At 46.1% G+C, this 25,510-nt stretch overlaps 2 protein-coding genes across 2 annotated transcripts in view; one reads left to right on the top strand and one right to left on the bottom strand.

Moving 5' to 3' along the window:
* The window catches only part of LOC148111939 (vomeronasal type-2 receptor 26-like), a 271,952-nt gene that overhangs the window by 49,166 nt on the left and 197,276 nt on the right, over positions 1-25,510 (bottom strand). The window lies entirely within an intron of this gene.
* On the top strand, positions 15,644-24,964 carry LOC117659788 (uncharacterized). The gene is made up of 5 exons (XM_087879410.1): positions 15,644-16,268; positions 20,350-20,396; positions 20,562-20,645; positions 20,943-20,998; positions 24,868-24,964. The coding sequence occupies exons 1-5, from the start codon at positions 16,214-16,216 to the stop codon at positions 24,962-24,964; spliced, it is 339 nt and encodes a 112-aa protein (XP_087735536.1). The 5' UTR covers positions 15,644-16,213.

The following is a 25,510-nucleotide window of genomic DNA, read 5'->3' as shown; positions in this document are numbered from 1 at the left end:
TATTTTTCTAAATGTATATTTTGATGTTAGACAGCTGTAGAAAAAAGATTCAAATGTGTAAAGGCTAAATGGGATTTTTTAAAAAAGCTTTCAGATGTTAAACTTCCTGGATGTTCCCCTTCTAGTTCCATCCTTTCCTGCAGAAGAATGAGATTTGCAATATTTCTGAGAGAGAACTCTACTTGGATCAAAATGGAGATGTAGCAGCAGATCTGGCAATCCTGAACTATTTGATTCTCCCCAAGAGGGATCCCATTGAACTTCAAATGGGGACTTTGGAAAGACAGAGACTTAATATCTTCCAAGGAACTGTTTCACAGCTAAAGTTCCTCAACAAGGTGGGAGAAATTTTGGTGTGATTCCTGTTTTTTCCAAAGATTTGGGACCCATTTCATGTGGACTAAGCCTAGTTTCCAGGGTCCATGACCTTCACTGGGAATTGAACATGGGGAGTAGAAACCTTATAGTTTCCTTTCTATAGACCACTTGGGAGCCTTCAGTACTATTGACCAAGCTGTTCTTCAGCTGCTGTAATACTGAAGACTCTTTGTAGCTGGTTCAGCCATGTCCAACCTGGGATGAGAAACCCTCAAGTGCTGGAGGTTGTGTTGTTAAGAGCCTCAGGTTTGCTTGTTCCTTGTCCTGAAAGAGGAAAGCTGAAGGGGATTCTGTTGAAGAGACCCTGAATTGAGGTTTGGACTGAATGAGATGAAATTGGATCATGGCTGGATGGAGCTTCTGGGGATCGAATTGGAGAGAAGCTTCCTCTTGTCCTGCTTAGGGAAAGGCCGTTGGGAAATGGTTCCCTGAAAGGGCAGGTCCATGGTCTGTGATGTTTTTAAGTAGTCCAGACCTGGTCAAAGGTAGCCCTATCTGTCTCTCACCAAACTGGGGGGAGCAATTGATCTTCTGCCCCTAGGAAGGAGGTCCAAGACTTTCAGGTCACATAAAATGAGAGTGACCAGTGAAAGAATCCCTTGACCCAGAAACCTGAAATACTGAAACACAACTTTGATTTAAGGAAAAGGTCTTCCTGATATCAGAAGTAAGGAGACATATTGTGACAGGAAATGCTACTTAGATTTGGCCTTTGATAATTAAGAGGGCTCTTCATCTGAAAATCCTTTGAGTGTTAGCCACCTTCAGTCCCTCTGGGTGAAAAGGAGTCTCCAAATTCAACTACTATTAAATGTGGGTCAGTCTTTCCGTGCCAGTTGGAGTCTCCTAATTGGAGTTCTTCAACACAAAGGACTTTTTCTTGGATAACTGGATGGGCCTTAGAAATATCTCCTTCTGACCCAGGACTCACACTCATGTCCCCTCTGTTGCAGCCAAAGGTTTGCGACTTAACCTTTTTCAGGGACACCTTCTCATGATCTCACCTCAATCTCACTACAGTTCTAGAAACTATGCAGAAACCTTCAGTCTTAATAAAGGAGAATATTTGTAGCTCATGGTTGACATGAGGGCTCCTTGATATTCTCTGAGCTTGCTTGTTTTCTTCCAGGCATTTCATTACCCAACTAGGTAACATCATCAGCTATAATTTATGAGGAATTTTTGCTTTGTCTCTTAACGGGGAGACTGTTTTGAACTGGTGTCAAAGGGGAGCAGCTTTGCAAGGCTTTCTGTAGTGCAGATCCTACGGGTCAGAAGTTCCCTTTTTAATAACATCTTATTCTACTTAAATAAATCTCATAAAATAACAATTTATTAAATCTTTGACAACAAATGTATTCACAAATTTAATATGAGTAGATAATCGTAACCATGGATAGATGAAGAGTGCAGGGATGCATTTTAATATAACAATGAGGAGAAACCGATTTTTTCCCCCTTAATCCTTCAATCTTTTCTCAATTCCATCCCTCCGGAGTTTATTAAGGAGAAAAGTTCTTTATTGCAATGTTAAATGACAGAAGCAAAAGGGAGGAACTAAAGAAAGAACCTGCCAGGGTCACATCTCGTTCACCTGTACGAGATGTGACTCGTATCAAAGTATCAAAGACTTCATATTTACCTCCATGAAGCCCAGATTCTACTTGTCTAATGTTAATTTCTCCCCCCATTTTCAATGGATGGTGAATTCTAATATATTTCCATTGGCATTCCTTGTTTCTCTGCTCAGTCCCTGCCTCAGTCCAAATGTGTGGAAAGTTGTCATCCTGGATTTGTCAAGAGGGCTCGAGAAGGAGAGCCAGTTTGCTGCTACGACTGCGTTCCTTGTCCCGAGGGGACCTTCTCCACTCAGGAAGGTGGGTCACACCAGAGGAAAGGAAAGCCTGGTGGAAATGGATTTATCCGCAGCATTTTGATGAAAGTGCAAATTAAAACATGCATTGAAACTCACATTTTTTTTTTGTTTATTCAAAATGCACTGGAAATCCTCCAATTTCATATACCTTGGGTATATAAGTATTAGAAAATTATATTATCATTTTTATAAACAACATATCTTGGAAAATGTTCCAGGAATCAGGCGTTCTTCAAAAATTGTATTTCTTGAAATGCAAAAAAATTCCAGAATATTAAAGATATTGCTTTTTGACTTTCTCAGATACAGAAAAATGCACCAAGTGTGCAGATGATAAATATCCAAATGTGGACAGAGTCCAATGTATCCCCAAAGTCATAACCTTCCTGTCTTATGAGGAACTTCTGGGTATCACCCTGGTCTCTTTTGCCCTACTCTTCTTCCTAACCACAGGCCTTGTTTTAATCATCTTCATGAAATACCGAGAAACTCCCCTTGTCAAAGCCAACAACCGGGACCTCTCCTACATCCTCCTGGTCTCCCTCCTGCTTTCCTTCTTGTCTTCTTCTCTCTTCATTGGTCAACCAAGGAAAGCCACCTGCCTTCTCCGACAGACAGTATTCAGCATCATCTTCTCAGTTGCCGTTTCTTCTCTCTTGGCCAAAACCATCATGGTGGTGCTGGCCTTCCTGGCCACAAAACCAGGAAACCGAGTGAAGAGATGGTTGGGGAAGAGCTTGGCCAACTCCATCATCCTTTCTTGTTCTGCTGTCCAAATTATCATCTGCTCCATCTGGCTGGGAGTTTCTGCCCCCTTCCCTGACTCTGACCTCCACTCCCAGCCTGGAGAGATCATCCTGCAATGCAACGAAGGGGCCGTTGTCATGTTCTATGTCACCCTCAGCTACATGGGCTTCCTGGCTGCCATCTGCTTCACGGTGGCTTTCCTGGCCAGGAATCTGCCTGGGGCCTTCAACGAAGCCAAGCTGATCACCTTCAGCATGCTGGTCTTCTGCAGTGTCTGGGTGACTTTTGTGCCCACCTACCTGAGCACCAAAGGAAAATCCATGGTGGCTGTGCAGGTCTTCTCCATCCTGGCCTCCAGTGCTGGTCTGCTGGGCTGCATCTTCATCCCCAAGTGCTACATTATCCTTCTGAGGCCAGACCTCAACACAAAGGAGCAGCTCACAGCCAGAACAAATGTAAAAACATGAGATGTAACACCATTGTGATATTGGAAGAATTATTAGATTTTCTTTTATTTGAAAGAAATTATTAATTCTTTCTACTTAGATAGTATGCAGGAATCCAAGAAGAATATATGTCTATGTTTTTTTAATCCCTTTCCCTTTCAGCTCAATAAAGAGAACTCTGGGAAGGTCATTCAAAGGAATTTCATGTTCAGGAACAGCCAATGAACCTGACGCCTTATAAAAATAATTTGAGCAGGTTTTCCTACTGAGGGAGCTGAAAAGTGTTTCTGTGTGGGAGAAAAGCCTGAGGAGGAAAAATGGCAAGATGGAAGCTGTGGGAAAGAAGCTCCAGTCATGTTGTGTGACAATCTCTGAGAGAAGCCATGAAATGATGTGAAGGTTTCACCTGCTCTCCGCTGGGGAGGCAGATCTGCGCAACTCTTAAATGGCTCCTTCTTGATGTCCTGATGAGACCTACTCTAGAGAAAGAGTGGATCACAACAGCCATCTGGGATTTCACTGGGGCTCACTTTGTCTGGCTCCCTATTTTTTCTTTCCTTATTCAAAAAATAAAAGAGAAATATCTAACAGTGTTCAGGCCCTTTAATGGTCCACTCTACAATTTCTACCTAAAGCCTTTTCTCTGCTCCTCTTCCAAGCTTCTCTTGTCTGTGAAGGGCTGGAGAAGATGCCCAGAGAAAGGGGACCTGGAGACTCTCCCCAGGAGGAGGTTGAGGGGGTCCTGTCTAAAGGCATCACAGACTGTGGCAGGAGGGTTCAATGCTGCATCTTCATCCAGATCCCGGAAGGGGGTGAGCAAGGATGGGAAGAGCTGGGTTTCTAGGAAGCTGCTCTGCTCTCCAACCACAGAGTTTGCTGATGTAAGGTCCGGCTATACGCTTAAGCTCTCAGTGAACCAAAAAGAAAGATTGGGTGACTGATCAGGGCATTCTCTTCTATCCCGGTTGCTCCAACAATGGGGGTGGTTTTAGAAGAGAGGCAAGGAATGGATTTATCGTTCAGGACGCTAAAGGTAGCTCCTGTATCAATCAAAAAGGAATAAGATTTGTTCCCCACTTTGAACTCCATCAGAGGGTCTGGGGAAGCAATTGGCCCTCCAGAGCCCCTTCAGTAGGTTTCTGGATAAAACTCAGGAGCCTGAGCTGACATGAGGGGGGCTTGCGGGGGATCAGGTCTGTATCCTCCCCTTCCCCTCATTTGTCCACGTCCCCTATTGGGCCGTTGTGGTTCGTTGGGGCATTCTCTTCACCAATGGCCAGTTTGATGACACCGGGCACATTGATTTTTCGGGAGGGATCTCCCCCTGCCTTTACTTTGGGGGCTCAAAGCTGCTGCTAAAAAAGCAGCTTGCTTTCTCATTTTCCTATCTTCTTTCTTTTCTTCCTCTTCCTCCCTTTGGGAATAGACAGTGAAAGCTGTTTGAATGAGGGCCTCTAAGTCCTTAGCAGTAGGGGTCTCTAGTTTTTGCAATTTCCTTCTTATATCGGGAGCACTTTGTCCCACAAAGGTCATTTTCAGCAAAACATCATTAGCTGGGCTATCAGGGTCGAGGTCAGTAAACCTCCGAAATCCATCTTTCAAACGGTTCAAAAAATCAGTGGGGGATTCCTTTGGATTTTGAAGGATCTGATGAACGCGGTGAAAGTTCACCGTTTTTGGAACACCGAGCCTCAGTCCTTGAAGGATAGCATCCCTGGCTCTCTGGAGGATGAGGGCACCCTGATCTGTGTTGGGATCAACCTCATAGGTGGGGCTAAAAAGAATCAGGGGTTCAGGCCATAAAGCTGGGGCATCGTTATTAGTTTGAATGCCATGTTCTCTAGCAGCTTTGTAGTGTGCTGTGGTGGCTTTAAGAACTTGTTGTTTTTCCTCAGTAGACAGGAGTGCCGATAAGAGAGTAAAAATATCAGGCACATTAGGTTTATGAGTGGCCATCACACGTTGAACGAGTTCAACATAACTTTGGGGGGATTCCCTGTAAGAGGGAAGTCCTGCTTTCCAATTGAAAAGATCATTGGTAGTAAAAGGTGTGTGAACAAACACCAATTCATCTTTCATAGGAACTTGTCGAAGGGGGGCTAGGACTGAGGGACCCGGTTGATCAGCAGGTGCGTAAGTCTGTCCCGTCCTAGTGTGAGGAGGACTTAAAGCCGTCAGATCTGGATACAGAGCTTGGGCTGCTTGGGATGTTGAACTTTGTGGATTAGCCTGGGATGGCTGTGATGTTGTTGGGAGCACCTGAGCTTGTGGATTAATCTGAGGGGCAGTTGGACGCACCTGATCCCGCACAGCGGATTGTGCTGTTGCCTGAGGTGCCTGAGCCATTAAAGGCACAGCGTTTACATCAGGGGAAGGGGGAGCAACATAATATGGTGGGGGAAACTCCTCTTCTTCTTCAGTCACTTTGGATAGCTTTTTCTTTTTTTCAAAAGTGACAATGGGGCAAATTTTAGAAGAGGGTGTTGGAGTGAGCCCACATGCTTTCTGGATGTCTGGGCGACAAAGGAGATTGGAGAAGAAGCTAATGTAAAGCTCCTCTTCAGTTCGTCCTATGGCAGCCAGAAATTCAGCAAATTTGTTGACAAAATCTAAATCAAGGCTGCCTTCTGGAGGCCAGGTTCCTACGTTAGGACCAATTAAGTAGGTTGGCCAGATGGATGTGCAGAGGGCTTTCAGCTTATTCTTTTTTAGAACAATCTTTTTTCCTGCAATAGGCTTTACTGTGTCCCAATGGGCTAACACGCAGTCCAGAGGGGAACACGGCTCTGTTTTTCTTACAAAGTTACTCATTCCGAATGGACTACCAGCATGGTTGCCCATTTTCCAGGGGATTCCTTTCTGTCAGCTCAAAGCCTGACTAGACTTTCTCTGTCTCCTGAGGAGATTTCCCACACCTTGCCGTCGGTGCGAAGCCTAACCAAACCCTCTCTTTTTCCCTAAGAGATTTCCCAGACCTCCCCTGCGGGTCCGAAGTTTGGTCAGAGCCCTCTCCTGCACTACAGATTCTTATTCCAACAATCACACTCCTTTCAAAGCGATCGTCTCTGGCTGATCTCCTCTCGGATAATCAGAAACGCAGATTGGATCTCCGCACGTCGCTTCGAGGGCAAACCTCTGAGGAATTTCCCTCGTCTCATTCACATACTCACAAAGCAACACTCCCCTCCCCACCCAAAAGAAAAAGTCTCTACTCACCTAGCAGAGGACAATCTTCCCCAATACCCAATTCAAGCCTCAATTAGGGCGTTCAGGTCCGGCTGGAAACAGAATCTGCCGACGGCCGACCAGGTCGAAGTCACCGGTTTAAACTTGCCAGGAGCGCTCTTGACGTCGTCTCTGGTCCTCGCCGGTTTCTTCCGTCCGCCGTTGGTGAAGGCCGCCAAACCACAAGGGGGTTGGCTGTATGGGGGGCCAAATGTGGCAACCTTGAAGGAAAACGTTGCCTTCAAGCCCCACGTTCGTTGGGCGCCAGAAATGTAAGGTCCGGCTATACGCTTAAGCTCTCAGTGAACCAAAAAGAAAGACTTAAACGGAGGCTTGAATAAGAATCAACATTTAATCTTTGATCAAAGACAAAAGGCTGGGTAAAACCATTCCAAACACATACAAAGAGATATGTATATGGGAGGGTTCACATCTTCAGAGAAGATGTAACCACGTTTTATACCTTTAAAGCATCAGTTAGATCCCCAATTCTGGCCCCTTAATTTATGTTTGTGTATTCTTTGTTGCCCTGCAAAGGAGTCTAAACTTCCAATTAGTCTTATCTTTGTTTACTTACTTGGCCACTTAGCGCCTGGCTCCTGAAGACCAGATCTTACCCAGATCAGACATAAATTAGGATTGAGTTGTAAATTACCCCTTTGTTGATGGCTGGAGTTCCAACAGATACGTACCATGTTTTTAGGTGGCACAGAAAGAGATTGATATGAGCAGGTCAAATGGCAGGGACATACGTTTGACAAATACCAGATACATTTCAGAGGCCTAATGACAATATGTTTGTAACAGGAGATACAAATAGAAAGGAATAATATATGTGATACAAAAGCACAATATATATGTTACAGGAACCTAATGATTACAGAATAACAAGCTTTTACTAAATCTAGTATATCAGTATTTTATATTCTATATTATTGTTTCCCTACATTCCTTTTATTTGAAAGAAGGCAGTAATTATTCCAATTTAAATAGTATGTTTTGAAATGGGAAATGGTTGAATGACTGGAATTATTGCATTATTCATCCCAATAAATCTAGCTAAACAGAAATCTGTGAAAGTCATTCCGAGGAATTTAATATTTTGCAGCTCCCAAGAACATCTTATAATTTGAGCAATATTATTGGGCTCCTGGGGGAGCCAAGACGGGAGTGGGTGAGGCAGAAGCTCCGGCCAACAGGGTGAGGGCCCAGAAAGCGAAAGCGAGGAAAGAAAGAGAAGTAGGAAGGAGAGAAAAAGGAGGGGATGGGGAGGAGCAGCCCCTCCCCTTCTTAACTGGCTTCCAGAGGTCTGCCGAACAAGGCTGTGGGGGGGGATTGGGGCCTTTGCAAGGCGTGGGGTTCCCTCTGGAGTGCAACTGAAGACAAAGTGGCCCCCAAAAGCCGTGACGTCAGCCGAGCAGCTCCGCCTGGTCTTCCCCTGAATTGATGGGATCCTTCTTCTGGTGGCTGCGGAAGCACCCCTCCCTCCTTTCTTGCCCCCAGGGCTGCGCTCCCTTGGCTGCCCTCCACGGCTCCCTCCGGAGTGAGAGTCGGTCTTCCGTGTCCCCTGCGGCTCTCCCGGGCCCCCATCTTCCCCCACAGGGAGTCCAGGCCGTCTTTGCCACTCAAGGCGTTTCCGTCGGATTCTTCTGTGCTGCACTTGAAGGCGGTCGGGTCCGACTCGGCAGTTGCTCCTGGGCGCTTCCCTAGCTGGGCAGAGCCAGACCTCCTGGGAAGCCATGGCACCCTGCCTGGAGCTTGGGGGAGGGGAGGGGGGCTGCTAACTCTCCCTGCATGGAGGCTGCCTGAGGCGGCCCAGTGGTCCAAGAAGCAGCCTAGGAATGGAGAGATTCCGGGTTCGAATCCCACCAGCTGGGGGGCTCTGGACCAATCCCTGATCCCAGAGATTAACCGTCCGCCTTTGCCCCCCTGTGGTCAAGATACAACCCTCCCCACTAATGGACTAGCAAGAGTAATGGGTGAATCCCGCCGTCTTCCCTTCTCTGGATCTGGATCTTCCCAATCCTGGACTGAAAGTTTCCCTCTGGGAGGGGAAGAAGGGGGGCAGAGGGCGCCACCCAGGTGGGGCTTCCTTTTCCACAATGCAGGTGAGGAGCCACACCAGCAACACACACACACACACAGTCCGACCTTCACGCCCTTGCCCCGTGCTGCCCACCCCCCCAAGCTGCTCTTGGGAGAGGAGCCGCAGAAGGCAGCCTCCACCTGCGTCGCCCCTTCGACCTCCCTCCCATGGAGGAGACGCCACGCTCTGCTGCCAATCAACTACACACAAACACACACACACCCAGCATATTCTCAGAATTCACAGTAGGAAAAGGCGCTTCCTTTTAAGAATCTCATCAAACTGCCGGCACCACCTCAAGGAAGATCCCAAAAGACTGGAGGGAGAGGCGGGGCTGCTGTGGAAAAGGGGAGGCAGCAGCTGGATCTCCCCGAATGCCAACATTGGAAGGAGAAGAACCGGAGGCCTGGGGAGCCGGGCAGGGACCCTCAGAGAGAGAGAGGGGGGTGCTCCCCTGTCCTCTGCCCGGCCTTCCAAGCGATGGGGAGCTGCTTCCTCTCCCTCCGGACCCTCACAGCCTCCGGGCACCGGAGGATCATCTGAATGGCCTTCCTTGACCCACCAGGCCTCCTGGGGATGGAGGGCTGTGTGGGGGAGGGGGAAAATGAGGGGTTGGGGGTCTCCCTGCTCCTCTTTGCTCCCTCCCTGAGACCCTAAAACCGAGGCCACGTGATCCTGCGCGGCAGCCTCCCCTCAATTCGCTCACCCGATGGCCCCAACCGCCGCTGGCACCAAGGAGGAGCCGCGGGGTCTCTGGTCAGCCAGGAGCTCCCCAAGGGACCGGAGGCGGGGAAGGTCTGGAAGGGGAGTGTAAGGTCCCAAAATACACTTGAGTCACCAGAATGCCAAAGAGAGAGACTCGAGACGAGGCTTGCAAAAAAACAGATTTTATTTATGGCCAAAAACAAAATACTGGGTGGAACTATATCCAGAACATACAGATACAATGCATGCGAGGAGATAGCCACACCTTGGGGAAGGTATGGCATCCTTTTATGCCCTCAGAGACGTCAGTTTAGTACCCAACTCTGGCCTCCCAATCCAGGCCCGTGCATTCCTTGTTGCCCTGCAAGGGGGAATAGAAACTTCCCAATCTTGAGCATTTCTTTGTTTACTCAATTGGCCACTTAGGCCTCCTGGCCCTGGAAAGTAGGAGTCTATCCAGATCAACATAAATTAGGACTGAGATAGTACCATGCTCTTAGGTGGCACAAGAATAAAAAACAGGGAGAAGATTGAGATGGGTTCAGGTCAAATGGCAGGGACATGTTTGACAAATACCAGATACATTACAGGCCTAATAACAGAATATGTTTGTTACAGGAGATACAAATATAAAGGCATAATATGTGTGATACAAATACAAAGGCATATGTGTATTACAAGAACCTAATGGTTACAGAATCTAGTATACCAGTATATCATATCCTAGCATTATTTATTATATCCTTATTATTGTTTCCCTTCAGGAGGAACCGGGCCCACCTCAGCCCGGAGAAAAGGAACATTCCGCTCCCCCCCCCCCCGGTCCTTTATTCTCCCTGGCAAGGCAGGCGGAGCCCCCCCTCCTTCTCCAGAGGTTGCTGTCTACAGTTGGGGAGAGGAGAAGGAGCGGGACTCCCACAACTTCCCCAGACGCAGGAGATCGGGGCGGGCGGGGGGGGGGTCCGAGAGCCCCTGGGCATCTTTAGCCCAAGAAAGGGGCAGAAGGGGGTCGGTCGGGGCCCTTTGGCTGCCCTTCCACCGACTCCTCAGCGGGCAGCTGCCAGGCAGAAGGACCGCCGCCCTTGGAGTGCCGGGTCGGAAAAAGAGGGGGGGACCGATTTATGGGGGGGGATAAGGGAAGCCTTTGAGATAAGGGGAAGGGGAGAGAGGTCAAGTCTGCAGCGGCATTTAAAAGCACCGCCGAGGCAGGCAAAAATAAAAGGGGGGCTTTGACACCTCCTCCCCCCCCGCCCCATTCCGAGAGATGCGGCTGCTCCTCTCCTCCCCGAAGTGCCAGCAGCCAAGCGCGCAGCCGGCGCTGTTTCTCCCCGGCCCGTCGCGTCGCAACCTGGAAGGGAGAGAAACCCCCCAGGCTCCCCGGAGCCCCGCGGGGGCCGTCCAGCTCCTCCCGAGAACGGCCAGGCCGCCTGGAGCTTCTTTCCTCGGCTTAAGCCCGTCCGCTTCTCCCCCGCAGCTCCCGGGACAGCCCTGCCCGCCTCCCGCAGCCTCTGGGAGACGGAGCCCCTGCTCGGCCCGGGAGGGAAGCGCCGCAGAGCCTCGATCCGCGCAACCCAGACGAGAGGAAGCCCCTCCAGGCGCTCTGGCTCCGACCAGCCCCGAGGAGGGCATCCGCAGGCAAGGCAGTGGGAGGGGGGAGGCTCGGGTAGCCCGCCTGCCGGGGGTGGCACTGCCTGACCTGGGCGTGGCGCGAGGGAGCGGGGCAGGACGGGCTTGAGTGACAGCTGTCTGTCTGGGCGAGGCCGGGCAGCTGCAGAAGGAGCCTTTTGTGTTGGGGGGGGAATCAAAGCGCCAATCACTCCTCGAGGGGGCTGGGAGTTCTAATCCTACCTTAGGCAGGGAAGCCGGCTGGGTGAGTTGGGGGCCACTGTCCAGGAGGCTCCGAGTTCTAGTTCTGTCGTAGACATGATTGCAGGTCAGGTGGCTTTATCACCAGGGGTTGGTGAGTTCTAGTCCCATCTTCAGCAGGGAAGCTGGCTGGGTTTCTTTGGGCCGCTCCCCAGGAGACTCGGAGTTCCAGTCCTGACTCAGTACCTACTGATTGATTGAACTTTGGAAAAAAAATCTTTTCTCAGATGAATTTGGGATACCAGAATTGGGGATTCCTAGAGTGCGAGATGGCTGTGTGGTGTGATGGAGGAAAGTGAAATTAGGGGAAAAGACCAGTTCCATTTTGGGAAAAGCCATAAGTCTCTGCCTTCTGGTTGTGGGAGAATCAGAGGGATCTGTGTGGTCACTGTGAAACTTAGACTGACCTTGGTCTGAGCCATCAGAATCTCAGCAATCTCTGTGTTTGGAAAGCAGAATACCTTCCGTGGATTCAGATGCCTGGTAACCTAGATGCTCCCACCCTTATTTGCCCCGTTCTTGGTCCTGGATAAATATGCAGTATTGAACCTTCTTGCCAAAGTCCAGACCATTTGGTTAAATGATACGGCTGCCTTTAGGCAGGATCCCTTCAACCTCCTCCAGAGAAAGTCCCCTTTTGCTGGAAATCTTGTCCAGCCCTTCACAGACAAGACAAGCTCAGAAGAGCAGCAGAGAAATGCTTTAGGTACAAATTGTAGAGTGGGAAATTAAAGGATCTAAATATCATTGGATGTTGCTATTTTAATTCTCTGGATGACAAAAGAAAAAAAAATAGAGTGGGAAGTTCTTAGAGGTAGACAACTAAGTAAAAACAACTCCAAAGTGAAATCCCAGAAGGCATTTGCAGTCAACACTTTCTGCAAAGAGGGTTTTATCAGGAAATCAGCACATGAAGATTTGCTTCCCGGCTGAGAGAAAGTCAAACATGGCATTTCAGCTCATTCTGGCATTCCAGTGGTTCTCGTGGAGGTTAACATGCAACATGCTTGAGGTTGGTTCCCACAGCTTCCCTCTTATCTCTTTTCCTACTCTCTTTCTCTCTCCCACATATAGACACTTTTAGCCCTCTGTCAGTAGAAACAATGGCTCAAATGATTTTTCTATACAATGTCAGGTTCATTGGCCTTCTCAGAGTTCTCTTCAGTGAGATTTATTGAGATGAAAGGGAAGGGAACTGCAAGAAACATATACATATATTTTTTCTTTAATTCCTGCATAGTACCTAAATGGAAAGAATATCTCCTTTCTAATAAAATAAACTTTTAACAATTCTTCCAATATCATAATGGTGTTAAATCTCATGTTTTTACATTTGTTCTGCCCGTAAGATGCTCCTTTGTGTTGAGGTCTGGCCTCAGAAGGATAACGTAGCACTTGGGGATGAAGATGCAGCCCAGCAGACCAGCACTGGAGGCCAGGATGGAGAAGACCTGCACAGCCACCATGGATTTCCCTTTGGTGCTCAGGTAGGTGGGCACAAAAGTCACCCAGACACTGCAGAAGACCAGCATGCTGAAGGTGATCAGCTTGGCTTCGTTGAAGGCCCCAGGCAGGTTCCTGGCCAGGAAAGCCACCGTGAAGCAGATGGCAGCCAGGAAGCCCATGTAGCTGAGGGTGACGTAGAACATGACAACGGCCCCTTCGTTGCATTGCAGGATGATCTCTCCAGGCTGGGAGTGGAGGTCAGAGTCAGGGAAGGGGGCAGAAACTCCCAGCTAGATGGAGCAGATGATAATTTGGATAGCGGAACAAGAGAGGATGATGGAGTTGGTGAAGACTCTCCTTCCAGGTCACATCCAGTTCCTTGTAGGGACAACAGATTTGGCTCTGAATCATTCTCTTCAACTCCCTGATAAAAATAAAGAAAAGCCCATTAAAATGCAAGAATGAAGAGCCTTGATAGTGCAGGGGTTTAGTGCACCCTGTTATTAACACAGCTGCCTGCAATTTCTGCTGGTTCGAATCTCTCCAAGGCTCAAGGTTGACTCAGCCTTCCATCCTTTCTAAGGTAGGTGAAATGAGGACCCAGTTTGTGGGGGCAATAAGCTGACTTTGTATAAAATATACAAAAGTATGAAGGCTATTGCTTAACGCATTGTAAGCCGCCCTGAGTCTCCGGAGAAGGGCGGCACATAAATCAAATTAAAAAAAAAAAAAAAAAGAATGAGAGATCCGTCTATGTAAATGGTGCATTTTTGGCATTGGCTTCCTACACAGGGGATGGGGTTGGACTAGATGACCATGAAGGTGCCTTTCAAAGCTTACATTCTATGATTCTCTGAATGCCTGCAATACAGGTAGTCCTTGACTTATGACCATTCATTTAGCAACGGTTAAAAGTTATGACAAAGCTGAGAAACGCAACTTAGAAGGCAGATCCTCACAGTGTCCCTGTTTAGGCCTGGAGACTAAACCATAGGAAGAAAGGCTGCAGGTTTTGGGTCTGGCTAGTCTGAAGAAAAGAAGAATTAGGGGTGACGTGATAGCAATATTTCAATATCTGGGAGGCTGCCACAAAGAAGACGGGGTCAAATTATTCTCCAGAGCTCCAGAGGGCAGGAGAAGAAACAACGGATGGAAACTGAACAAAGAGAGAAGCAGCCTGGAATTAAGGAGAAATTTCCTAACAGGGAGGACAATTGACCCGTGGAACTGCCTGCCTCCAGAAGTTGTGGCTGCTTTATCCCTGAAGGTTTTTAAGAAGAAACTAGACAGTCACTTTTTCTGAGATCATTTAGGTTCTCCTGCTTGAGCAGAGGGCTGGACTAGAAGACCTCCAAGGTCCCTTCCAGCTCTATTCTATTCTATTCTATTCTATTCTATTCTATTCTATTCTATTCTATTCTATTCTATTCTATTCTATTCTATTCTATTCTATTCTGGAGGCGGAGGCCTCAGACACAGCCGGTCCCCCATTTTCTGGGCTGCTCTCTCATCAGCCCCCAGGAAGATCAAGACCATTAACACAGGACGACCCCTGAGAATTTCAGGAGTTGGTACATTCTAACGGCTCTCTGACTACCCAGAATCCCCCTGTCCAAGTGGTTCAGACCGAAGCAGCAGCAAAAACCCTCAGCTAATAAAAAAGTAAACACCGTTGCCATGACTACATCTCCAGGCATCCACCTTGAGATTATCAAAGAGAATAGAATTAGAATTAGAATTAGAATAGAATAGAAAATGCGGAATAGAATAGAATAGAATAGAATAGAAAAGAATAGAATAGAATAGAATAGAATAGAATAGAATAGAATAGAATAGAATAGAATAGAATAGAATAGAATAGAATAGAATAGAATAGAATAGAAAATATGGAATAGAATAGAATAGAATAGAATAGAATAGAATAGAATAGAATAGAATAGAATAGAATAGAAAATGCGGAATAGAATAGAATAGAATAGAATAGAATAGAATAGAATAGAATAGAATAGAATAGAATAGAAAATATGGAATAGAATAGAATAGAATAGAATAGAATAGAATAGAATAGAATAGAATAGAATAGAATAGAAAATATGGACTAGAATAGAATAGAATAGAATAGAATAGAATAGAATAGAATAGAATAGAAAATGCAGAATAGAATAGAATAGAAAATATGGACTAGAATAGAATAGAATAAAATAGAAAATATGGACTAGAATAGAATAGAACAGAACAGAATAGAATAGAATAACAGAGTTGGAAGGAATAGAATAGAATAGAATAGGAATAATAGAAAAGTAAATACAGAATACAATAGGACAGGATAACTTTATTGTCACTTTAAATGTACACTAATCAGCAACATTAAAATGGAATTTCGTTGCATAGAGCTCTCAAAGGGCTGCCACCTCCAATATACACTACATAATCATGACTAAATAAATAAATAAATAAATAAAATTATGTATATATATCCACATACACACCTATATCATATGACACAGAGAAACATCACAGTCTTGTTCGGATGTGTACATGTTCCTGGTGAGAAAAAGGCATCCTGAGTTTGCCAGGCGGAGGGCATCGGGAGTAAAACCCCTACAGAATCGGGGAGTCCTGCTGGAAATCCTTGGAAACCCCCTCCCAGAGGAGAGCCGGAGTGGGTGGGTGGGGTCTCCAACAATGCTTCGATATCGATATCTAATTTATATTGTAAGCCGCCCTGAGTCTCCGGAGAAGGGCAGCACATAAATCGAACAAATAAATATACAACCTCTTTGGCCACTTTGGTCATTAAGTGAATTCGGCTCCTCCCGTTGACTTGGATTGTCAGAGTCTGGCTGGGAAAGCTGGCTGGGAAACCTCTGGACCACAAAGACTTTGGAATCCGATCTTTCCCTAAATGATGGACCGGACCGGATCTCTCCTTCCCAGCTGCCCCGCCTGCCTCCAATGTCCCACCTCACCAAATAAATCTCCAAGGAAATTAAGTGAAGCGAGTCCGTTTTATGAGAGGAGTGGGCTAGAGGATCCAGGAGGGAAAGGGGGGAAGGAGGGGAGCGGGTGGACAGAGAGGGAGATGAGTGATCCACTTGATCCCTTTAACCTTGGAGAGAGAGATTGAAAGGTCCTCTCTTCGGTCATAATATTACAATATTAGCACTTAGCGGAACATTCTGTGGGCTCCGTTCTCCTGGGAGCCTTGGGGGGCCTCCCCTCCATCTTTCACCCCCCCCCCATTTCCTCTTTTCCTTCCAGACCTCTCGGGGTCTCTCTGTCAGCGCGTGTGAGGCTCCCTATGGAAAGGTCCACCGTTGCTGGAGGGGGCAGCCTGGCATCTGCCCACAGCTGGATCAGAGATGATGACATCACAGCACGTGTCATAAGACCTTGGCCGGCTGTCCTGCCTCATTCTCAACTGCTACCACTGGAGAGATGGCTGGAAACTTCTTTTATCGTTTCCAGAAAAAGGTCCAGCGGAGAAATAAAGGTAGGATACAATCAGTGGTGGGATTCAGAAAATTTAACAAATGGTTCTGTGCCCTAATGACCATTTTAAGTATAAAAAAAGTATCTTAAGTCTTATTTTGGGGGAATGTCTTACTTTAGAGCAGGTGGGGGGTGGGGCCTGTGGATAATGAGAAGGAAGGAAGGAAGGAAGGAAGGAAGGAAGGAAGGAAGGAAGGAAGGAGGGAGGGAGGGAGGGAGGAAGGAAGGAAGGAAGGAAGGAAAGAAAGAAAGAAAGAAAGAAAGAAAGAAAGAAAGAAAGAAAGAAAGAAAGAAAGAAAGAAAGAAAGAGGGAGGGAGGGAGGGAGGGAGGGAGGGAGGGAGGGAGATTCCGACAGAATCGGGGTTGAAATCAGAAGGGGCTGACCAGGGGTGGGTTCTAATTTTTTTACTACCGGTTCTGTGGGCGTGGCTTATTTTGTGGGTGTGGCTTGATGGTCATGTGACAATTCTTTAGGATTTAGCAGAGGCTTTTAACTGGTAGACCAGTAGCCCCAGACCCCCTTTGGATCAACCCGCAGCCCCCCCTGCCTCCTCAGGCGGTGGAGCGTGTGTGTTGGGGGGGAAGCTTTTCAAGAAGTCACAAGGAGGGCTGAGAGCTAAGATTTGGTCCAGAACCAACCCCAACATGAAGGTCTCTTATTTGCTCCTTGTACTCCTTGGCTTTGCATTTTTAACAGGTAATAAATTAAATTTCTGATGACGTAACAATGGCTCATAACTCACCTTTCTAGACAGCTCTTCTCATGTCTAAAAGCAAGATACTCTTCTCCATCTTTTCTCTGGAGGACCATTTAATCCAGAGCCTTTTAATTCCAGAAGTCCAAGTTTAAAGAATGGACTTCTGGAATTAAAGCTCCATTTTTTAGCTAAAACTTAATTCACACCTGTTAGTTTTGCTTGAGCAGTGTGAACAATTGACAGTGTGAAAGCAGGGGTGGGTTCTAAATTTTTTTTAGTACCGGTTCTGTGGGCGTGGCTTATTTTGTTGGTGTGGCTTGGAGGTCATGTGACTGGGTGGGCGTGGCTAGCTGGTCATGTGACTGGGTGGCCATGGCTATGTGTATAGGGACTACTCAGAGGGCTGAAAAAAGTCATTTCTGACAGGTCCTCGCACTTTTGACCAATCTTCGCATTTATGACCGGTCATCATTTATGCCCATTGTAGCATTCTTAACAACCATGTCACTCATTTCACAACTTCTCTTCACTATGGTGACAAGATAGGGCAAAAAACGTAAAATGTGAGGACATTCGTAAGTTCTAGGACTGGTCAAAAGTGCGAGGACCAGTCAAAAATAACTTTTTCAGCCCTCTGAGTAGTCCATATGCACAAAAGAATACAGCAATAGAGAGGGATGAAGGAAGGAGAGAGAGGGAAGGAAGAGAAGGGAGGAAGGAAGGGAAGGGAAATTAGAGTAGGAGTGAGGGTAAGAGAGGGAGGAAGAGAGGAGGAGAAGGAGAAAGGAAGAGGAAGTAGGGAGGAGAAGAAGGGCAGGAAGAGAAAGTAAGAAGGAAAGAAAAGAGAGAGGTGGTAGGTTTGAGGAGAAAGATTGTTGTACAATAAAAAAGATGAAATGGAAGAAAGGCAACCCCAAACAAATATATTAAAATAAAGAATGAATTGTTAAACTTTAAAGAATAAAAAAGAACAAATATGAATAAATAGCAATAATTAGAAACACACATACAAACATACAATGTATTTTCTTTGAACAGAGTATTTGGCCGGTTCACAAATTTAAACAGTGTTTAGTCATTTCAATTAAATTTACAATTTCTATATTTCCTTTTTTGCCATATTTATTCCTTATCTATTTTTGTAAAAAACCAATATTACCCTTCATCCTCCTCTCTAAACTTAATCAAATTCAATTTTCCCCTTCTATTCTATATTATACCCCTTCCCCTTGTCATCTATTTTTATATCCATCCTCACATTGGTTAATTATGTAATATTACAGTTGTTTAATACAAATTCAACATTTTAATATAAATCAATTAGTTATATAACTATCTTTTTTGTATATTAATCAATATGAACATAAATATTCCAATTATTTCCATGCAATCCAATTTCTTACAAATCAATTAATTATATTTACCAATAATAATAAACCAGATAATTTTCCCCATATATTCCTCCAAGCCACAACTTAACAATTTCTGCTTTCAACACAATATACAATTAATAGTATCTCAATTATTACAATTCCCTAGTTAAATAGAGCTTTCTTTCTTTTGTGTTTTAAAATCTTGAACTCTCCTCTTTTGCCCTAAATTTCCCATTGTTTGCACCTACTTTTTTTGGTGAGGAAAAAGAAAAGAACTCTGCCTCTGCCTAATTTTCCAACATTGCAGCAAACAGCAAAGCCAACCGCCTGCTTTACTTTCAGTTTCGTTTTCAGCTTCATTTGCACAAGGAGAAAAAAAATCTGCTCCAGCAATTTAGCTCTTTGCAGCAACAGAGCCCTCTGCAAAACATCTGAGAGCAAATCAGCTGAGAGTTGGGAGGCCGATCTAATCAATGGGCTAATTAGCCTATGCTGAAGATGAAAGGAGTTGTTTTTTCTTACTGTTTGCTTGCAAGGATAACTGCACAGGCCAAAGGGTGGGGCTACCCTCCTTGCCTCTTACCGCCCCCCTAAGGCATCCCACCGCCCCCCAGGGAGCAGTACTGCCCACTTTGGGAACCACTGGTCTACTCATTTGTTTTAACACTGATCAGCTGTAGGGCGGCCTTTTGAAGCCCCACAGCAAGAGTTTAAACAGTTTTTTCCCTTCTAGCCGATCAGCTGGGACTCAGGAGGCAGCAATAGATTGGGGATGGGGCCAAATAAAAGTAAGAATAATGTGGGGGGGCCAGAGGAGGGGCGGGGGGCACAGTCGGTTCCATGAATCATATCGTCACCACTACCAGCTCAGCGGAACTGGGCCCAACCGGAAGGAACCCACCACTGCTGCAGATCCTCTCCACCTCTTCCTGGATTAGCGGAGGGCTTCCCGTCGCTTCCCATCAGATTGGGGGTTTCTGTGACCCCCAAGTCATCCCTGGCTGTGGGGTGCACCTCCCCTCTTCTCATCCAGCGCCACCCGATCCCCAAATTCTTCCTCCGGCAGAAATCTTCCTCTGGGAAAGGAGGAGCATCTGTCCCGGCCAGATGCTTCCAGCCCCAGAAGAGGAAGGGGGGGTCTGAATTGGGGGGAGGAAGCGTTGATCTCGGACTTTGGAGGTGGGAAGGGCCAGAACCAGCAGCAGCACCAATGGGAATTCTTCCTGCTTGAGCGTCATCGGTCTCCGGGCAGAGTCCTTGGGGGCTTCACCTGAAGGAGGAGAGCCAGTTCTGCGGAGAGAGAGAAGCGGAGAAAGTGGGAGGGGGGATCTTGGCCTGAAGAACCGAGCGGAACTCTCTCCTGCATTGGGTGAAGTCAAGGGAAAGTCTGCCCGGAGACTGATGATGCTAAAGGAGGGAGAATTCCCATTGGTCCCCCTGTTCTTTCTAGACACTCCCAATTCCGAAGTTGGAGGCAGCCCCATTCTGGGCCAGGCAGCCTTTCTACGGTCCCTTCGCTTTGCGGAGAGAGGGAACCGGTGGGAAATTCCACTGCCTGAGCCAAAAGGGTCTACGGCAGGGGTGAAATGCTCCCAGTTTGGACTGGATCGCCCGATCCGGTAGCGATGGAGGCAGGTGGTTCGGAGAACTGGTAGCAAAAATCCCTTCCCACCCACATACCCAGCTGAGCCCTGCGATCATCAGAGGCTTTTTTTTCGCCGAAGAGGTTGTAGAAAAAATGGTTTTAAAAGTTTTTTAAAAATCGCCATGCCCACCCAATCACATTACCCCACCACCACCAAGCCACGCCCACAGAACCAGTAGTAACAAATTTTAGATTTCACCCCTGGTCTACGGGATCTTGAGAAGATCGTTTTCTCAGGGGCTGGGGGGGGGACCCTCAGGAGGGGAAGGGCCAGGCGGGGCCAAGCGAGGGAGGCCAGGAGGCGGGGCCAGGTCGAGGCAATGTCAATAAGTTTGTGTTTTTAAAGCAGGCTATTTGTTTTCCAGTGGTTCCAGAGGAGCAGCCCGTCCTGTGGAAACGGGGACCGACGGAGGTATGTCATATTTATTTCTTTAATTGTTTCTCAACACGTACCCAATGGGACCCAAACCCTGGAAGTCAAAATGGCTCTTTTGGGTGAGGGGGCCTGGATTAACCGGGCTTGAGGGTTTTTCCTGGGCTCAGGCCCAACGTCCTCATGGCCTCCGTTGCTTTTCAGCAGACGAATTCACGGGCCGGCAACCTGCCCCCTATCAAGGAAGGTCCTCCCCCTCAGCGGTCCTTTACCACCCGCCCCCCCAAGGTAAGCAGTCTAAATCTTCTGGGGCAGGGGTGGGTTCTAATTTTTTTTACTCCCGGTTCTGTGGGTGTGGCTTATTTTGTGGGTGTGGCTTGGTGGGGGGGTTAACCTTAAGAGGTTGCAGAAAAAAAAATGCTTTGAAAAGCCTCTGACGATCAGGCAACTCAGCTGGGATCGCCAGAGGCTTTTAAAGGCATTTTTTCCCCTACAACCTCTTCGGCTGAAGAGCTTGTAGGAAAAATACTTTTCAAAGCCTCTGACGATATATATATTTCACGGCTGTTATTTTAACTTTTCCAGACTCCTGCAACATCTGGGGGGCGACCGCTGAGGAATCCGAGGGAGAAGAGTGGCACGTAAGTCTACATTTTACCTAAAGAATATAAAATATAACATTTATTTTTTAAATGAATCCTTTGTTGAAACACCTTTGGCTTTTATGAGAGCATCTAGTCTTTTGGCCTTAGAGCCGATCTTGCCATGGAAATCTTTGCCCACTCTTCCTTCAAAAGGGCTCCAAAATTGGAACATTGGGCGCTATCTAACAAAATGAAATTCAAGGGTGAAAAAAGTGAGGTTCTACATTTAGCCAAGAAAAACAAAATGCACAGGGACAGTATATGGGGCACCTCGCTCAACAGGAGTAACTCTCAGAGGGATCTTGGAGTCCTAGTGGACAACCGTTTAAACAGGAGCCAGGCGTGTGCAGCAGCTGCCAAAAAAGCCAACCCAGTTCCAGGCTGCATCAACAGAGGGATAGAATCAAGACCACGTGAAGTGTTGATGCCACTTTTTAAGGCCTTGGTAAGGCCACACTTGGAATATGGCATCCAGTTTTGGTCGCCACAATGTAAAGAGGATGTGGAGACTCTAGAAAGAGTGCAGAGAAGAGCAACGAAGACGATGAGGGGACTGGAGGCTAAAACATAGGAAGAACGGTTGCAGGAACTGGGTGTGTCTAGTTGAATGAAAAGAAGGACCGGGGGAGACATGACAGCAGTGTTCTCAGGGGCCGCCACAAACAAGAGGGAGCGAATCTATTCTCCAAAGCTCCCGAGGGCAGGACAAGAAGCAATGGGTGGAAACTCATCAAGGAGAGAAGCAACTTAGAACTAAGGAGAAATTTCCTGACAGTGAGAACAATCAATCAGTGGAACAACTTGTCTCCAGAAGTTGTGGCTGCTCCAACACCGGAAGTTTTTAAGAAGATGTTGGATAACCATTTCTCTGAAGTGGTGGAGGGTTTCCTGCCTGGACAGGGGGGTGGACCAGAAGACCTCCGAGGTCCCTTCCAACTCTGTTGTTGTTGTTGTTGTTGTTATAATTATAATTATATGAAATTGTCAGACTTGGGAGGGGGTCTTCTGCTGTGCCCAGCTCTCTTCCGGTCCCCTTCTAAATCTCTGGATTAGATTCCGAGCCCGGATCATTCATTTGATCTTCTTGTAGGGAAGCCACTGTTGTGTGGTGTGTTCTGGGGCAATCTCTGTAGGGCGGAAGGTATGCAAACGCCAGTCTGTTCGAGGGAGTAGTTGTTTTATAATCGAACCTTTTTGCTTTCAGCCCTTTGTTCTTTGCAATTGACCTGTTTGTGCATTTCTACAACGTCCTGGGCTTTTCCTAAGCTTTGTTTTTCTTTACTCTGCCTGTTTGGTGGTTCCTATATCTTTGCCTGGGTTCTGGTGTGTTGTAAACGTTCCTTTTCTTCACCTGTCTAAGGTTTGGATGACCTCGGATTCCCTCCTTTGTATGGTCGCTTTAGAGCCTTTTTCCTATTCTAATGTGCTTAGAGTTCTTAGTTGTTTGTTTGTATTTGGTTGCAGTTTGTTATCGATTTGGTTTCTAGTTCAGCTTTTAATGGTAACTGTGTCCCAATAGGGGTTCTTCAGATAACAAGATCTCAGAGCATTTCCCTTCCTACAATGCAACGAAGGGACTTGTTGGGCAATTCCGATGGTGGCTGAGGGCTAATCCTACCTTTGCTCAGAATATCCTGTCTTGAATGGATGACCAAATCTGTATTTGTAAAGGTTGGCCCCTTAGTTTCTACTGAAATAAAGAGGTACTCGCCTTCTTTCCAAGCAGCCTTTGAGCTCAAAACTCAAAACCCCTTTAAAACCCTTGTTCCAAACGGCCAAGGTCTGGGAAAAATCCATCCACGGACCCAATGGGTCTGTGCCAGGAAGGGAGGCTTACCCGGGCCAGGTCCGTTGCTCAGGTGAGTTTGAAGTCCCATCTTGGGGAGCCAAACTGATGGAAGAAATATCCCTCTGGTTCAGTTCCAAGCTGGGAGAAAGACACTGGAAACATGGAGGCTGATTGGAAAGATGGTTTATTTTTATTTTTTTATTGCAAAAGTTTTACAATTACATTTTCACCCCTTTTTTTCACCCCCCCACCTCCCTCCCCGAACTTCCCGTCCTCCCTAGCCCTCCCTAACCCTCCCCCCCAGACTTCCCTATTATGTACTCATAACTAATAATACTGATATATATACCTGAACCCATCCCTCCCCCTATATAATTTTCCCTCTTTATCTCTTTACATTAAAATATTTCTAATACATTGTTTTCAAATAAAAGCTATTTGGTACTTTCTAGTTTGGTATTTGTTCTGAACATATTCTATCCACCTTTTCCATTCCCATTCATAAGTCTCTTGTGAACAATCTTTTAAGTATGCTGAAATCTTCGCCATCTCTGCAAAACTGGCCATCTTCAAAGTCCATTCCTCGATAGTAGGCAAAGCTTCATTCTTCCAATATTTACCTATCAACAATCTTGCTGCTGTTATCATATACAATATTAATTTTATTTCACCCCGTGTAAAACCCTTAACTATACCCAATAAAAACAATTGTGGAGAAAATTGAATTTTTTTCTTCAAAACATTCTGCATGACCCACCATATTTTTATCCAAAAAGCCTTAACTTTCCTACAGGTCCACCAAACATGATAATACGTAGCATCCAAACATTCACATCTCCAACATTTTGGCTGAACATTAGGGTACATACATGACAACTTTTTAGGATCTAAATGCCATCTATAAAACATTTTATAAAAATTTTCCCTCAAATTCTGCGACTGTGTAAATTTAACATTCTGAACCCAAATTTTTTCCCATGTTTCCAACATCACTGGTTCTTCAAAATTTTGTGCCCACTTAATCATACAATCTTTAACTAATTCCGTTTCTGAATCCCTTTCTAGCAAAACATTGTAAAGCCTTTTAATATGCATTGGACCTTTCTCTCTTATATGTCTAACCAATTCTTCCTCATGCAACATAATACCAGTTTTTTGGTCCTCTTTCCATCTCAATTGTAATTGATTATATTGTAACCAGGTTAAATTAATCCCTTCGTCCAACAGTGTCTGCAATGTCTTCAACTGCCATCTGCCCGCATCTGTAAAAAGAACCTCTTTGTATAAAAACCCCCCGAGTGACATTATATTTGTATTCCACAAGGTATGACCAAGATCCAGCCATAGCGGTATTTTATAATCCCATTTGAGTCGGTGCTTCTTCCAAACTCTCATCAAAGAGTCTCTAGGAAAGATGGTTTATTGATGGACAGGACGACATGGGTTTGAAGTCCTGGGCAGCTGAGCACATGGAGTGGAGAGTCAGGGGTATTGATACCTTCTCTTGGGCCTTGAACTTGAGCTTGCTGTTCCTGTGCAAGAACATGTATTCTATTGGCTGTTGTCAGACTCCCATGGAGTCATGTGCAAATCCGCAGAGTTTGTCTGAGATACGTTTGTTTGAAGCTTGGGCTGATGCAATGGCCTTAGGAGATTTTGCAATGCAGTGAGCTCTGCGGTTAGATAATCCTATTATGTCCTGGAGGGCCATGTCTTAATCCCCAAACCCTGGAGATGAAGGTCTTTTGTCTTGTAGATAGGATGGCCCAGTCTCTCTTCATGGGCACCAAGTATCTGCTGGGGGCAGGGATTTCTATTTCTCTTTTAGGGGAAATATAATACTCTGCCTTTTTAATATTTCATTCTTCTGGGAGGGAGTGGCTTCCCACAATGGTTATAGCATTGTTTCCTGTAAGGAGAGATTTCTGATTGTTGCAGTAGAAATGGCAACACCGAATTTATGCACACACACAAACATAAAGGTATTTTAAAAATATTTTTCAATTGAAGAAAACGTTTGATGATTCTGGTAAAAATAATCAAGGGACTAATTTCTCTCCGGTTCTCGTATTTACAGCAAAACTCCGAAGGAGGAGCTCCCGCACAAATCTCCCCAGCGTCAGACCACCAATGCAGAACTCTGCAGGCAGCTGGAGGAGAGCCACAGGAGGTGAGAAAGGGCCAGGTATTTTTAGGGAGTCTTAATTTTAAGGAGGTTGGATGGTTGGGGTGAAAACCTGAGGGGGCTAATTTTGCTCTTGTCTTCGTCTCTTACAGAATTGAAACTTTGGAACAACAGCTGGCATTTGAGAAAGAGGAGTACAAGAGCCTCCTCTGCAGAGTTCTGCAGCACGCTGGGGAGAAAAGGGAGCTCCTCACGGAGATTAAAACCCTCCAAGAACAGCTGGAGAGGTGAGAAATATTCAGAAGGGAATCCTTCCTTCCTTGCTTCCTTCCATCTGTCCTTCTATCTATCTATCTATCTATCTATCTATCTATCTATCTATCTATCTATCTATCTATCATCAATCATGAGAGGCCTAATTTCTGCTTTTCTTAATTTACAGGAATTCAAAAACATTTGAACAAATGGCGGAGGAGCGAGTTCAATTAAAAAAAGAAAATCAAGAATTAAAATTGAAGAACTGGAAGTTGAGCGAGGAGAAGGCGACCATCCTGCGAAATTTCAGGGAGAGGCTGAGGAGGTGAGAAGCAGGTAG

The sequence above is a fragment of the Pantherophis guttatus genome, chromosome 15 (assembly GCF_059756535.1).
Source record: "Pantherophis guttatus breed Tessera chromosome 15, ASM5975653v1, whole genome shotgun sequence".
NCBI classification, from domain to species: domain Eukaryota; kingdom Metazoa; phylum Chordata; class Lepidosauria; order Squamata; family Colubridae; genus Pantherophis; species Pantherophis guttatus.
This window is presented reverse-complemented; position numbering and strand designations above follow the sequence as displayed.

Bases quoted from the DNA above. Each gene is read 5' to 3' on its own strand.
- LOC117659788 (XM_087879410.1), top strand. From the start codon at position 16,214: ATGGCTGGAAACTTCTTTTATCGTTTCCAGAAAAAGGTCCAGCGGAGA. The intron at 20,397-20,561 runs GTATGTCATATT...GTTGCTTTTCAG, and splicing joins GGAAACGGGGACCGACGGAG to CAGACGAATTCACGGGCCGG. The intron at 20,646-20,942 runs GTAAGCAGTCTA...TAACTTTTCCAG, and splicing joins TTACCACCCGCCCCCCCAAG to ACTCCTGCAACATCTGGGGG.